The sequence below is a fragment of the Miniopterus natalensis genome, chromosome 9, assembly GCF_054644295.1.
Source record: "Miniopterus natalensis isolate mMinNat1 chromosome 9, mMinNat1.hap1, whole genome shotgun sequence".
Taxonomy (NCBI): domain Eukaryota; kingdom Metazoa; phylum Chordata; class Mammalia; order Chiroptera; family Miniopteridae; genus Miniopterus; species Miniopterus natalensis.
The window spans coordinates 15,850,440-15,866,510 of record NC_142089.1 but is presented as its reverse complement, the minus strand read 5'-3'; the positions used below and the strand labels follow the sequence as shown (position 1 = coordinate 15,866,510).

General features: G+C 49.3%; 1 protein-coding gene across 3 annotated transcripts; it reads right to left on the bottom strand.

Annotated features, from left to right (window-relative positions):
* Nucleotides 1-346: 346 nt before the first annotated feature.
* On the bottom strand, nt 347-12,403 carry RCC1 (regulator of chromosome condensation 1). 3 transcript variants are annotated; one of them, XM_087820249.1, is made up of 10 exons: nt 12,372-12,403; nt 7,352-7,433; nt 5,669-5,856; nt 5,325-5,504; nt 3,779-3,875; nt 3,546-3,668; nt 2,697-2,852; nt 2,310-2,429; nt 1,818-1,970; nt 347-898 (listed from the first exon to the last, which is right to left on the bottom strand). In XM_087820249.1, the coding sequence occupies exons 2-10, from the start codon at nt 7,422-7,424 to the stop codon at nt 723-725; spliced, it is 1,266 nt and encodes a 421-aa protein (XP_087676375.1). In that variant the 5' UTR covers nt 7,425-7,433; nt 12,372-12,403; the 3' UTR covers nt 347-722. The 3 variants fall into 3 exon arrangements, with proteins under 3 accessions (XP_087676375.1, XP_016072423.2, XP_016072439.2); XM_016216937.2 differs by lacking the exon at nt 12,372-12,403 and adding an exon at nt 6,678-6,785 and having other exon boundaries at nt 7,352-7,454; XM_016216953.2 differs by lacking the exon at nt 12,372-12,403 and having other exon boundaries at nt 7,352-11,183.
* Between the last annotated feature and the right edge of the window lie 3,668 nt (nt 12,404-16,071).

The window sequence follows — 16,071 nt, the reverse complement described above, 5'->3', positions numbered from 1 at the left end:
GCTCTGCAGGCCTAGCTTCCTTTCCAGATTTCAGGCCCTTGGCTACAAGGTGAGGCAGGCTGGATGGGCAGTGCAGGGCAGAATGCTTTGTGCTTCTGGGAGAGAGGCTGATTGGCTCTTTTCTTGATCAAGTGGAGGATCATTGTTTTTTCCTGCCCCTTGGACACTTGCTCAGGGCCAAATATTTGGCTTGGACTTGCCCATGGTTGGTAGCCCTGCCCTTCTCCAGTTTCCCCCAGGCATAGGTGCATGACAGCTGGGTCTGACACCTGTACCATCTGTCTGCCTGTGGATTGTGAAGGACAGGAAGAGTGGGCATGTGACTAGAGTAGGGCTCGATGGAGCCCAAACTTCTTAGGGCGTAGGAACCAAACCCTCCAGGGGAGGAAGTTTTGGTTTTTGGTAGACAAAACCAGGGTCAGCCAGGACCATGGGAGGTAGGGATGATAAGGAAAGGTCTAATCACATAGTTCTAGGGTGAGCAACATTCCAACAAAGCCCACTCCACTCCTCCATTCCCCCCCTTCATCCTGTAGGTTACAGGATAATTCCAGAAAGGAGGAAGAAAAAGAGGAAAGTGGTTCTGTTTTGTGGATGGAAAAAAGGCAGATGACAAAGTACTTGGGGCTGGGGGAGGCCTGCTGGAGTCTGTAGTCATCACGGCTTCCATGTTCCAGGAGGGAGGGGCGGGGGGCTGGGAGCCAGGGGCCTCAGAGACTTCATCAGCTCTGTTCCTTGTCCTTGACTAGTAAGACTGTGTGCTGGCCCCCGCTGGACACAGATAGAACCACGCGATTCTCCAGCTGTTTGCCTGTCATCTCCATGGGGATCCAGGCATCCTCCTCCTGCCCTGTGCCCAGCTGGTAGTTGGTGCCCATGCCCCAGGCAAAAACACGACCTACAAGAGAGAGAAACGGGGGCAGCTGTCTTCAGGATCCCTAGCCTCACTTTTCTGTAGTGAGAGAAGCCTGGGACATAAGGGTGAATTTCAGCCTTGGCCTATAGCCGCCTGGCAATGTCCCAGCCTCTGGGAGTTCAGGGAAGCTGAGAAAAGCCAAGGAGATGATGGATAAGAGTTTTGTCATCCTGGGACCACAGTCCTTACACATTGCCAAAGACTTCTCCATATCCCTAGGCATGGCATTCAAGGCTATACATGACTGGCCACTCCCCAAACCCCTACAGCACTCTCCATTCCTAAGACCAGCCACCTCTGAGACTGCTCTGGATGTTTCTGTGCCCAGGATGCCCCCTTTTGCTTATCATAAACCTTCAAAGTGAAGTATAAGCCCCACTTCCTCAGGAACTCTTCCCAGATCAAGTACCTCCACCAACCTGACTTCTCAAGACCTCCATGGCTGTGACCCTCACCCACTCAGGCTTTGGTGACTGCTCAATCACACCCTTTTCTGCTGTGCTTGCCAGAACCCGACTACTAAGCCTTCTCTCTGGGAAGCTGACACATACTAGGTTGTAAATAAAGGGGTCACCATGGTGGAAAATGTAAAGAAAAACCTGAGTTTGGAGTCTGGAGACCTGCCTTCAAGTCCTACTGCCTGGTGGGGTCTTGGTTATACATCCCCCTCTGCTGTTTTTCTCTTCTACAGAACAAATCACTTTTATCAAAATAATTTGTTTATTCATTTTAAGTTCATCAAAGCCAGAGCTTTTGATAATCAGGAGAAAAACCATGTTACCATAAACACTGCTCTTTGCATCTCAGCTCCATCTGATGGTGGACATCAGAGCCACTGGGCAGTTTGGTAAGAATCACAATCCCCAGGCCCCAACCAGACAGTGTGAGCAGCCCCACTCACCATCCTTGGTCACGGCATATCCCACAGAGGCCCCACAAGCCACTGAGGAGACGGAGGGCAGCTTGGAGATGAGGGTGGGTATGCTCTTCTCCTCAGCACCCTCCCCAAGGCCCAGCCGCCCATACTCAGCCCGGCCCAGGCTGTATGCTTTTCCTGTGGGAGGAGGGAGAGAGATGAGCAGCAGCAGAGAGCGTGTTCCAGGTTGGCCAGGTGAATTCCCATATCCATGGGAGCTGGTCCCCATTCCCAGGGTGGTGAGGAGGAAGTCTTCAGTGTCTCTTCCAGTTTTGGGGGAGGCCTGGGAGAACCTCCATAGGGCCCCACTGAACTCATACTTGAAGAGCACCAGGACTCTGGGGGGTGGGTGTGACCCTCACAGACCCACATTTAGCCCAACCCATGAAGCAGACCCAGGTTCCAAGAGCCATGGTCTCAGGAGTCAGGCTAGACCTGTGCCAAGGGTTCAGGGCACTCCCGATCCAAAGGTCCCACCTTCCGAATCCATGCAGACTGTATGGTGCTGGCCACCAGAGAAGCCCACCCAGGACTTGGTAGAGTTCTTGAAGGATGTCAGGTTCTGGGGTACAAAGCAAGATTCTGTGCCTGGAGTTCCTGGGAGGCAAGGCCAGGAGAGAGTTGTTAGGGGTGGGTGAAGGTGTCCAAGGAGCTGTCCTATTACACACTATCCCCTCCCATACTGAGGCTACCCTACCCCCCATATCCATATGATATTCTTTTTTTTTTGGATATTCTCAATTTGCAGATGACAAAACTGTGACTCTGAGGGATGACTCCAAGAGTGTGCAATAAATGAGTAATGGAAACAGGATTGGAACCCAGTTCACTCTGGCTATGCCAGATGCTGGTTTTGGGACTCACCAAGCTGATGGTAGTTTGAAAGACCACAGCCATATACATGGCCCTCGAGGGAGATGGCAAAGGTGAAGTAGGCGCCACAGAAAGCATCCTGGAATTTCACATGGCCCCGGCTTCCCCTGCATTTCAACATCACACACTTGGGGACCAGGAGTCGTTCTGCAGGTAGAGAAGCAGCCAAGGTCAGTGGCAGACACACATAGCCTCTCCTCTCTGCCCCATGTTGGTTTCTCCCACATTAGCAGAGACTTTTCTCCCTATTACACAGAATAGGTAACTGAGGCCAAGAGAGTACAAGTGCCTCACTCAGAGTCCCACAGCCCTAAGAGGTAGTATTTACATAGAACTTACCAGGTGCCAGCCAGCCTTCTCTGTTAATTCATTTAACCTCACAACAACCCAATGAGGTAGGTAGTTTAGAGATGAGGAAACTATGTCCAGGGTCCTACAGCCAATAGGTGGTAGAACCAAGATTCAAACCCAGGGTAGCCTGGCTCTAGAGTCAAACTTCTTATTTATTTACTTAAATAAGAGTGAATTTTTTATTTTTTATTTATTGATTAAAGAGGGGAAAAAATGCACCACATCAATTTGTTGCTCTACTCATTTATACATCCATTGGTTGCCTCTTCCTATATGTGCCCTGCCTGGGGATCGAACCCATAACCCTGGTTTATCAGGGCAACACTCCAACCAGCTGAGCTACCAGCCAGGGCTAGAGTCAAGTTCTTAACTACCACTGCAAGTCTATCTGATGTAAGCCTAAAAACACACAGAGAATCCCTCCTGCTTATGACCCTCATCAGGGGTGGATTGCTGAGTTGCCCTGCCAAAGGGACCTAAGCCACCTACCAAGGCCCTGCCGGCCACCACGATTGGCAAATAATTCAGGCACACGACCCAGCTGGCCCTGCTCCCCACAGCCCAAAGTGTAGAGGTCACCATCGGCTGTCAGCATCACCAAGTGGTCGTTTCCTGAGGGTGAGAGGAAGGCAAGAGATGCAGGGCTTGTCTGTAAAGCCCAAGGCTGGGCCAGCACCAGAGGTTCTCCAACTCCTGCCCAGGGCAAGTAACCCCAGACTCACCTGAGGCCACCTTCACCACAGGCATACTCAGCTGTACTTGCACGGGTACCATGCTCTTCTTCATGGGCTCCAAGAGCCCAATCACACCATTATTATCCTGGAAGGGAGGGGCAGAGCACTTATCAGCCAGCCCTGCATGCCCCATACCAGCCAGATGAGCCACAGAGCTGTCTGGTAAGGGGCACTGGTGCCACATGCGGATGGAGAGGTGGGCAGGAATGAGGCCATATAATGAAACGCTTATGAATGAAATCATACATGGTTTATGAGTTGCATTAAAATAACAAAGGAGTGGAGGAGTGCATGGGAGTAAAAAAGAAACAAGTTTGGCCAAAAGTTGGTTAACTGTTGAGTAGATGGGCATCCAATATGTTATTCTGATTACTTTTATGTGTTTGAAATTCTTCATTAAAAATAGCCCTGGTGAGAAAACAACTCATCAGATTCCTTTTTTTTTTTTTTTTGACATTTCAAAATAAATAAAATATCAAAGTACCAAAACAATTTTAATGCTGAATCTGCTTTTAATTTTTTAAAATTTATTTATTATTATTATTTTAAAAATATGTCTTTATTGATTTCAGAGAGGAAAGGAGAGGGAGAGAGAGAGATAGAACCATCAATGATGAGAGAGTCATTGAAGGGCCACCTCCTGCATGCCCCTGACTGGGGATCGAGCCCGCAACCTGGGCATGTGTCCTGATTGGGAATCGAACCCCAATTGCCTAGATCTTAGGTCGACGCTCAACCACTGAGCCATGCCCAGCCGGGCTGAATCTGCTTTTTAAACTATACTCCCACCTGGCCGGGCGTGGCTCAGTGGTTGAGTGTCGACCTAGGATCCAGGCGATCGGGGTTCAATTCCCAGTCAGGGCACATGCCCGGGTTGCGGGCTGCAGCCGATCAATGACTCTCTCATCATTGATGTTTCTATCCCTCTCTCTGTCTGGAATCAATAAAGATATATTAATATATATATATATATATAATAAAATAAATAAAATAATAAAAAAATAAATAAATTAATTAATTAATTAAATTAAAATAAAATAAATAAATAAAATAACAAAAATAAAATAAAATAATAAAATATAAATAAAATAAAATAATAAAATAAAATAAAATAAAATAAAATAAAAAAACTACACTTTCGTGTCTTGGAAATTCTAAGATGTAACAATACCCCTGTGCCCCCAAAACCCCCAATAGCCCTGAGAAGTGTGGAAAATGGCAGGAAAGGGAGGAGAGGTTGAAGGTAGGGAGATGGGTGAGGACAACAGGCTTCCTGGATCAGCTTTGACCCAAACACATCCTTGACCCACCCCTTTCCCAAGACACATACTTCACATCAGATTCTACGAAACAGCCAGTGGTGTGGACAGGCCTGAATGAAGAAGCCAGAGAACTGGGTCTGGGCCCAAGCTCTATCTCTAGGACTTGATTTCCCCACCAGTAAGTACAATAGGGCATGGAGATGGGTTATCCTTGGGGCCCCACCAGTTAATTCTGTCTGCCAGCCCCCATGCAGTTTTTCAGACCATCTTACCCGGAAGGAGCCCCAGAGGAAGACACGGCCATCCTCGGTGAGAGCTGCTGTGTGACTGTCTCCTGCTGACACTTGTACCACTTTCTCTTGCAGTTCTACTTTCCCGGGAACCATCTCTGAGCCCTCCAATGATGTGTCCCTTCCCAGAGCACCCTCATCATTGCAGCCGAAGGAGTAGACCTGTGCCCAGGATGCCCCCATTAGTGCAAGGTCTGGCCTTTTAGTCCATTCTTGTTCAAACCACCCCCTGCTCCATCTCCATAGAGAAATGTGTGTGGCTTGAAGCTCCATCTCCAAAACCCCAATCCCAGACCTTGTGCAATCCCATGCCACCCCCAACCTACCTGGCCACTTTTGCTTAGACACACGGTATGCATTCCCCCAGCCTCGGCCTGTACAATGTCTTCTGGAATGGGTACTAGGGCTGGTTTCTTCCTCTCCATCACATTCTCGCCCAGTCCCAGCTGGCCCACGTCACCCTGGCCCAGTGTCAGCACCAAGCCCGGTTCTGTGCGGTGGGACCTATGTGAGACTGAGGGGTGAAGAAGACAGCCTAAGTGTGTAGGATGACAGGAGAGAGGAGAGCTCACTGCATGGGCTCTGGGACCACACAGATCTGGGTTCAAGACCCTGCTCTGCCACAGACCATTAGTATGACCTTTCCAAGCCTAAGTTTTCTCATTTGTGAAATGGGGATAACAGAAGTACCTATCTCATAGGGTTTGTGTAAAGATTAAAAACTGAGCACATTATTAATGTGAGAGGAAGGAAACAGAAACAAGGAGACACTCAATATTGGTGGGGAGAGCAACCAGCACACAAGGTAGTTTTCCTGGTTAGCTGGAAGTTCTTGATGAGGCGCCGTGGTGCCAAAAGTGAGGGCTCAGGTAATAATGTCTACTCTTTACTGACTGCTTACTCCATTAACGATAAATTGCTTTGTGGTCCCCCAAATTATGCTACAGACCTTCCACATATAAGATCCCATTTTATAAGAAAAGGAACAGAGCCTCAGAGAGGTTCACAGAGCTAATAAGTAGTAGTGTTTGCACTGAAACCAAGGGACCCTACATGGGTCTGCACAGTCCCTAGCCTCCACCCTCAGGGTATGACGCAATTTCTGAACATATTCACACTGACACCCTCCGTTTCTAGGGTGAACAGACACAGAGCCGCAGCTGGAGGGAGGGGCAGCAGTACCAGCTGACACAGGTATTTGTGGGCGGCCCAGGGCCATCTGCTGGCCAATGGCAATCGCCCCGCAGCCCAGGACAGCCAATGGTGTCCAGCCCCTCCCCCGGGGTTGCCAGGGCCTCTGAGGCTGCGCGTAGGGTGCACTGGGCAGGGAGCCACCTGGTCGGGTTTTCAGGTCAGGAAGGCTCAGCCTGCAAGCACCTCGGGCGGAGCGGGCGCCTGGAACTCGGTGGGAAGCAACGGCCCTCGCTGCCTGGTTACAAGGGTCTGCAAAAGACATACACTGTCTGAGTGTGGGTCCACACTCCCCCTTCCCAGACTGGGGGTGGATCTCTCCTCCCTATCTCCCTCCAGGGCTCCAGAAAAGAGGAAACCACAGCCGCCTCCCTCAAATGCTACCATGGCATTATCTCATTTTCCTCACAACAGCTCAGTAAGGTTGGCACTGTTCTTGAGAGCCTCTTATTTCAGGAAAGGGGTGATCCAAGCTCAGCAAGATTAAGATACTTGTCCAAAACTACACACCTAGAAAGTGGCAGGGCCAGGCCTTGAACCCACATCTAGAAGTCAGTGGTCCAATCCTAATCTATTATTGCCTGGGGCAAAGCTTCAGGGTCTAGTTTTTGCTAGTACTACCTGAGGACTTTTAAGACAAGTCTCTGTGCCTTTATGATTCCTAGAGGGTGAGATTCAATGACCTACAGGAGACTACAACTGGGTGGAGCTCCTGGACTTCCAGGCCCCTCAGCTTCAAATGTCAGGGGGGAAGGAGCTCAGTCTCAGATTTTGGGGGCTTCAAGAGGCAACACATACTGAGATAGAAGCCAACTTACCCTTCACTTTCTTGCTTTTGGGGAGGGCATCTTCTGGGGGTGACCTTTTCTTAGCCACACGTTTGGGTGGCATCTTCCTGTCCTGAAAAACCCAGGCAAGTACTCCATGTCAGACAGCAATAATTTTCCTGCTTTAATTAGGCAATGTTAACAAAAAAGAAAACCAAAAAAGGCGAGAGGAATTGCCCAGCAATTCCACTTCTCACCCAAAGAAGTTCCACAGATATTCTCTACTGTAGGCTTCGTAACATTTTTAAAAAAGGGGGCAACCCATGTGCTTAACAGTAGGGGACTGGCTAGATAATATGTGGTATATTTATGACAGAACAGTATGTAGCCACCAAAAGTGATGCTTTCAGAAACTTATTTATTGAATAGGAAGATGTTACCACTGCCAAATAATATAAGCACATTGAAAAACAGTCCATCCTATTTTTGAGATATAAATGCGCACACACATATAAAAAGTGTAGAAAAAATGTGTAGAAAGAAATACATTATTAACAGTGGTTACCCCTGGAAAATGGGATTATAGACAACTTTTACTTTTTTCTTTGTACCTTCCTATATTATCTAAAATGCTTAACAAGGAGCATTATATATTTTTATTATAAAAAGTTAAAACATTGAATAATATTAAGTATCCCTCATAACTGCCCCCAAACCCTGAGATAATAACTAGTAACATTGTAACTAATGGTTAACTACCTAACCACTATGTAACTTTGATGCATTACTGTTATTATCAGACTTTAAAAAGTTATTCTCATTAAATAAAACCAAACCAGACCATTTGTGCCCTTTGATCCCAAAGTGCCACTTCTGGGAGGAGCCTGGCTTTTCTAGAGTCCAACAAGGGCACTGTACATATACTCAAACTAACATACAAACACCAGGTGTTACAAAAGAGGGAAAGGAAATCACCTATGCATGACAAAAAGGGTTGCTGGACCTAGGATAATCCAGGGCAGCTGAAAGCCTGTCCTGAACCCCGCCCCTCCTTTAATTGCTACTGCTCCCCAAGGTCTTCAGTTCTTCCCCAAGGCTGCTGAGAACAAAGGCATTCTCTCTCAATTCCAGTCCAGCCTAAACTGTGGCCCAAACCTTTTCCCTCCACAAATGTAGTTTTGGAAATACATCTCTACTGAGCCCGGGTCTTTAAGGTTGTGAAGGGCAGTCAAGTTGTCTAAGCCTGGGGCTCCCAAACTCTGGATTGTGACCCCTCAGTAAGGATGGCTGGGGCCAGTACACTTTAGATCTGTCCTGATACAGAAGTGGTATGGCCTGTGGCAGTTAAGAGTCCAGCCTCTGGAGCCAGAATCTGGGCTCAGCTACTTTCTAGCTGTTTGACCTGAGGATATTTTTTCCACTGCTTTTCAGAGAGTGGAAGGGAAAGAGAGAAAAACATCGATGTGAGAGACACACAATGATTGGTTGCCTCCTGCACATGCCCCGACAGGGGCCAGGGAGGAGCCTGCAACCAAAATACCTGCCCTTGGCTGGAATGGAACCCAGGACCCTTCAGTCCAAAGGCTGACACTCTAACCACTGACTGGGGAGCGTGGGGAAGGGTACTAGCTCTGGAGTCTGTAACCTCACCACAGCCTCATTTCTGCAAAGGGAGACTGAGCCCTCTCTGACCATAGCTGCTGTCCCTACCACCATCCCCTAATCCCCAATGTCAGGAGGCATTCAACTGTCTGCCGGACTCAGAGGCTAAAATTTTGGGGCATTTCATTGCAAGCTAGCCACACTGATCTTACTATACAGATAAAGAAACTGAGACTCAGAAAGGTGAAGGATCTCACCCAAGGTTGGAAGAGGAAATCAAGATCTAAACCTCAAACCTGAAACAAGCTGCTTCCTTGCTCAGGCTCCTCAGTGGTTCCCTCTGCCTAGAAGATTAAGCCCACATTTTTCAGCCTGGCTAAGACCTCCAGGCTCTGGTACTGACTTAACTTTTGGCTTCATCCCTTATCTATCACATCCTCCTTTGTCTTCCCACAGCCTGAACTATTTACTGTTCTCTCCATACCATTTGCAACTCTATACCTTCTCATCCTTTATCCTACTGGAAGAACTACTCAGGTCTCAAAGTCAACTCCACTGATCCTCTGATCCCTCTCCCAATCCAAAAGGAATCATTCTCTCCCAGAGAAATGAGGACAGACTTTCGGACCATAATTATTTTAATTTACATGTCTATCCACCATACCAATCCACTCTTTAAAATATGAGGCTCTCTGGGGCATTGGCTACTCCTATCTTTTACAGTTGAGGGAACTGAGACACACAGTAGTAAATTTACTTGCCCAAGTTCACACATGCAGTTAAGGAGAGCCAAGAACAGAACCCAGGTATATGTGACAGATTACAAGAATAATAATAATAAATAAACAAAAGAAATACAGGTAGGCCATGATCTGGGCAGGGGTGGAGGCAGCCTGGTCAGGCCTCCCCAGGATCCCCCATGAACCTGGCCAAACACAAGAGGCAGGCAGCAGAAGAAAGCTGAGAGGGAGAGGATGGTGAGACTAGAGAGGAGAAACTGAGGCAGCTAGGGCCTAAGAGGGTGGGCCAGGTGGGTGAAGAATCTGAAGGGCATAGGAAAGGACAATGGGTACAACTCCCTGCTGTGGTGGAGCTGAGCACTGGCTTTAGAGTCTATCCATCCTGAGTCCTCTCATCTCACAAATGGAGGTCTGTGGGCACTGCAGTGCTGTTGTGAGCAGTCCTAGGAGCAGGGCAGGGGATGAGAGGGCACCTTCTCAAAGGTGGAGCCTTATGTCCATCACCCACCTGCATCCTCTAGTGCACAAATCAGTCCTTTGTGCACACTCCCTAACTGCTCTGGGTGTGTTTTCTTAACCAAACAATGAGTGTATGGACTGGGAATAAGTAGTAGTCTTTTGTCGCCCACCCTCACCCCACAATGGACAAACACGGTTTCCATCTTCTAGGAGCACACAGTCTGTGAGAAAAGACACAGTCCCAAAAAATTAGATGTCAGATACAGAGTCCACTCTCCTAGAATGCTCACACCTGCGTTCACAGATAAGCAAGCTGAGGTTCAGGGAAAGGCACCCAAGGCCACACAGGAGTGGGATGAAGTGGCAGGTCTCCTGACCTCTCCCCACCAGGGCCAGAGCCTTCCCCTTCCCACTTCTGCCTGAGCCTCAGTTTCCTCATGTGATGGACGTAGGGCACACCTGGTGTTCCTGCTGTGACCCCCTGTAACCTCACAACAGCCTCATTTCTGCAAAGGAGACAGAGCCCTCTCTGACCACAGCAGCTGTCCCTGCCACCATCCCCTGATCCCCAATGTCAGGAGGCAGACAACTGCCTGCCAGACCCAGGCAGCTGAAGAATCTCTTTGTGAGAAAGGTCCCCAGGGAAGGGAGGGGAGGGGCTCATCTGTCGACAAACATTTGCTTAACTCCTGCTAAGGGCCAGGCACAGCGCTGGGATACTTCACCCCAAGAGGCCCTCACCAGGGGATCCCCCTTGAATACAGAGCTGTGCCTGGGTTTATGTGTTTATTTTTCCCCCAGGAGAAAAGGGGCCACATCTTCAACCAGATGTTAGAACCACTGCTTTAGGGAATATATTAGTAATTCTCACCACATGCCTCTTACCTTCATTTTACAGATAAAGAAACTAAGAGTCAGGAGGACTGGGTGGGTGGCCCATAGGGACTCAAAGCTCAACAGGATTCCTGCTCCTGGGACGTCTTCAAAAACACAAGCATGAACCCCTAATTCACTGTTCCAGACTCCATTGGAATACCCTTCTTGGGTGTAACCATCCCTGCCTTTCCCACCCCCACCCAGCGTTTCCTGGCCTTGCACCTGAGACCTTTCAAGGCCCGGGCCCCTGCTGTAGCATCTTGTCACTCCCCTCCCTGTACCCTGTGTTCCAGTCAGGCTCAAACACCTGTGGAGTCCTTGACCACGACACTCACCTGACCTTCATGCCTTTGCATGTGCTGTTTCCTTTGCCTGGATCACCCTAGTCCCCCCACCCGCAGTCTGCCCGAATAAACTGCAGCTCCTTTCAAACCTCGCCGGGAAAGCCATCCTGGACCCCCTGGGCAGGGGTGGGGGTCGCCCCCGGCGTTCCCGTGTAACACTCCACACACGAGTCCCACTTGGTTGGAGCACCTCAATCACTATTTGACGAATGAATGACTTGCCAGCAGCGGTGCCCCTGCTCAGCCGCACACATCGGAGATGGCACTGGCCCTTATGTAACGGTGCCCCGCGCGGGTCTTCCCAAGGAGACCGGGAGTTCCGTAAAGGCCACACGGGGCCCTTCTCACCATTGTTCCCCAGCCCCCGAGCGCGGCACGGGTGGACATCCAGTAAACACTGTGCTGACAGACGAGTCGATGCGGAGTCCACAGCACACGTCTCCAGCCGGTCAGCAGTTACCCCGGTGCCTGCGGACGCTGAGCTTTCTTTCCCTGCAGCAGCCCCTCAGCAGCCTACCCTCGAGCTCCTAAAGCAGACCCTCGCCGGGCAGGAGTCCTTCCCCGCTCTGCAAACTGAATTCTCCAAACCAAGGCTGGACGAAATCACTTTTCCCGCTCCGGAAACGCAGCGCCCGCCGGGGCGGCCGGCTCCGGCCAGCGCGGCGAGCGGGTCTGCGCACCGGGGGCAGCGGGGTCGCCGCGGCCGCGCGCGCCCGGCCGGCCGCGCTCGGGCCGTTTGAATCTCCCGCCCACGCGGGCGCCGCGGGCCGGACGTGAGAGGCGCTGCGGCAGAGGGGCCACCAGGCCTTCCCTCGAGCGAGGCGGACCCCGGCCCGCGCCCGGACGCCCCGCGGGGCCGGGGACACGCGCACCCGCACTTGCGCCTTCCTGCCGCCCGGCTTCACGTGGAGCCGTCGCCGCGCGACCGGGCGCGCGCCAGCAACGGCCCCGGCCCCGGCCCGCCGAGGACCCCCCCGCGGCGCTCGGGCTGTGGTCACTCAGCGTGCCGCCCTCCTCCAAGACCCTTCGCCCGTGCCGCGCGCGACCTACCTCGGTGCAAGTCGGCTACAAGGAACTCCTCAGCTCACCGGCTGGGCCGCGAACTGCCCCAGAGCATGCGCTCTGCAGGCCTCGGCCCGGACCCGGCAGGGAAGGAAAACAAAGAGCCCGGCGGCCCCTGGCGGCCGCCTCGGGGAGTGCAAGTGGCACGCTCCCCATCGGAAGCTCCAGACCAGGCTCTCCACCTGTGCGCCACACAGGTACAGTGGGTGTGCATTTTGGGGACTCCAAATTGGGACGAGTGGACTAACGACCAGAAAGACCGCTTGAAAACAAGGTTTGTTTATGGGAAGATCTTGTGTGATAGGGACTGTAGAGGGAAAAGAGATACTGATCTTCTCTGTTCTCAAGAGGGTCTCCGTTGGAGAAAAATGAGAAATCAGACTGTCAACACGGAGCTATGACAAGGGTACGCACAGGGGCATCTGGCTCAGCCTGGACTTAAAAAATACTTTCCACCTGGCTGGCATGGCTCAGTGGTTGAGCATCAACCCATGAACCAGGAGGTGAGGGTTGGATTCCTGGTCAGGGCACATGCCCGGGTTTTGCCAGCTCAATCTCCAGTAGTGGGCGTGCAGGAGGCAGCTGATCAATGACTCTTTGATCATTGATGTTTCTCTCTCTCCCTCTCCCTTACTCTCTTTGAAATCAATCAAGACGTTTAAAAAAAGAGAAAGAAATACTTTCCAAGTTAACTCCAAGAAGCCAGGACATCCTAGGAGAAGCATCCCTTGCAATGACAGGGAGCAATAAGAGCCTGCAGTGGTTGTGGGAAACATGCTATCAAGCATGTCTGACTGGAGCAGAGGGTGCCTGTGGGAGTGAGAGGGGCGAGCACTGGAGCCGGAGAGCGGGGCCAAAGATGCAGGGTCTTGTGTGTCTAAGGATTGAAGCCTCTATCCCTAGGCAACGGGAAACTATGGAAGGGATTTGACCACGTGGCTGATATGAGATTTTTGTTTTAGAACAGAATGGAGAAGTGACTTGGGGGAAGGTAAACTAGGAGTGGGGGGAACAAGTGGGGTGAGGGAGACCAGGCTGGCAAGAAGAAGACTGTGAACTGGGGCTGGGGGCTGGGGCTGTAGAAGGAAAACAGGTACCAAGCAGATGACCCTCTCTTGTTAACACACTCCTTCATGGACACAGACAGCTCTGGAAGATTTCAAGTGTTTCCTGCGGTGACCTCTCTGGCCATTGGATTGTCAGGGGTGAGGGAGGGTTCCCAGGTCAGGGTGGTGATCTCTGTAGAAGGGTATTTTCTCCATTTCATGTTGATTCTGACTCTAAAAGTCACTCTATCATACCCAGGTAGATGGACATTTTTGATGAGTATTTATCAACTGAATTTCTTTTACTGTGCAGAGCTCACCCCAAAGCACTCCCCATCGAGGGCCTCTTACCTTTTCAAGTTGACCTCTGCCTCCATCACGGACTCTTCCTTTGGATGAGATAGTACCCTGAAATTTCTCCAAGTTTAAGCCCTGGGATCTCTGATCTCTCTCTGCCGTCTTCCTCCAAGTTCTTACTCACATGGCTTAATGCAATCATAAAAACGGTTATTACTATCACCTGTTTTGTAACCGTTTACTTTGTTAACTACAGAAACATGTCCACCCATGTTAGTTAGCACATTTGTTCCTTACAAAAACCTCACTATTGTCAAATGAGAACACGAGGTTCAAAGCGGTTAAGGACTTTGCCTGGAGTCATCACGTGGTAGAAGGGGCCAGGACTCTCGATCAGGGCTGAGCCCTCACCATTTGAGAGGGCAGTCCACCTGCCCCCCACCGCGTTTCAGCCCTACATCTCTGCCCAGACACCCCCCAGCTTTACCCTTCTAGCCAAAGTTAAGGTCCTCTGAGAAGTACAGATTCAAATCTTAACTTTTCTGATTCCTCTCTCTTCTCTTTGTGTTTCTACTTCTGCCCCTCTGGTCAAAAGCACCACCCTTCTGGACTCTGCTCCCGCCTCTCATTTCTTCCCCTCCATGTCATTCCACCAGTATCCCAAGGTTAGTCTGCCTAAGTCATGGCTGTGAGACCTTGCCCTGCTTAGAAATCTTTATAAAAAATTAGGTATTTGTTTGGTGCTGTGCTTACAATACCAAGTGGCAAATGTGCCAAGCCATTGATTTCTGTTTCCCCTTTAACCTCAGCATTGTACTTTGAAGGTACCCGTGCTCATTCCCACCTTCTCATCTTTATCTGGGCTGTTCTCCTACTGGGTGCTGGGTGCCTTTCCTTCTGCCTAGCTAAGTGTTTTTTTTTGGGGGGGGGAGGTTGTAACTTTATTATTATTATTTTTAAATATATCTTTGTTGATTTCAGAGAGAGGAAAGGAGAGGGAGAGATAGAAACATCAGTGATGAGCCATTGATCGAGCCCGCAACCCAGGCATGTGCCCTGACCGGGAATCGAACCACAATCGCCTGGATTCTAGGTCAACACTCAACTGCAGAGCCACGCCCGGCCAGGCATCTTTTTTTAAAATGAATTGGTTGAGGTAGTGTTGGTTCACAAAAGCATACAGGTTTCAAGTGTTCAACTCAACAAAACATCATCTGCACACTGCATCATGCACCCATCATGATTTCTTGATACATTTTTTTAAGGTTCAATTCAGTTCCTATCTCCATGAAGCCTTCCCTGGCCCCACTTATCTTTTCCTTCTTTGAACCCAAAAATCAGCTTTATTTTTTTCCACACTCTATGTTTGTTTTATTTATTGAACACAAACCATAATAAGGAGAACAAGTAATCGAACCTAACCCAGAACTGACACAGGTAATAGAATTAGAAGTGAAGGACATTAGAAGTTATTTTAAGCGCCCAGGTGGCTCCATTGGTTGGAACATTGTCCCATACCCCAAAATGTTGAGGGTTCAATCCTGGTTGGGGTGCATATGGGTTGGCAATCAATCGATGTATCTCACATCAATGTTTTTCTTTCTCTCTCCCTTTGTCTCTAAAACTCAATTAAAAAAACAACACACCAAACCACATATCCTCAGGTGAGGATTAAAAAGAAAGTTATTATAACTAGATCTTATATGGTCAAACGTTAAGACATGGAAGACATATCAGTATCTAAGATGACAAATACACTGGGTGGAATTAACAATAGATTAGATATTGCAAAAGTAATGAATAGTAAACTTGAAGGCATAGCAATAGAAACAATCCAACATGAAACACAGAGGGGAAAAAAATAATTTTTAAAAAGTAAAAATGGCAATTGGAGATCCCAAAAGCAAGGAGGAGCTGGGGACAGAAAATATATGAAGAAATAATGACTAAAAAATGCCCAAACTATAAACCTATAGATCTGTGATGGTTAATTTTGTGTCAACTTGGCTAGGCTATTGTGCCCAGTTGTTTGGTCAAACACCAGTCTAGATGTTGCTGTGAAGATATTTTTTATTTATTTTTCTTTTTTAAAAAATATACCTTTATTGATTTCAGAGAGAGGAAGAGAGAGGGAGGGAGAGATAGAAACATCAATGATGAGAGAGTCATTGATTGGCTGCCTCCTGCACACCCCTGACCGGGCCCCGATCGCTTGGATCCTAGGTCGACGCTCAACCACTGAGCCACACCCAGCTGGGTTGAAGATATTTTTTAAATATAATCTTTAAATGAGTACACTTTGAGGAAAGCAGATTAACTCCATAATTTAAGTGGGCCTTGTCTAA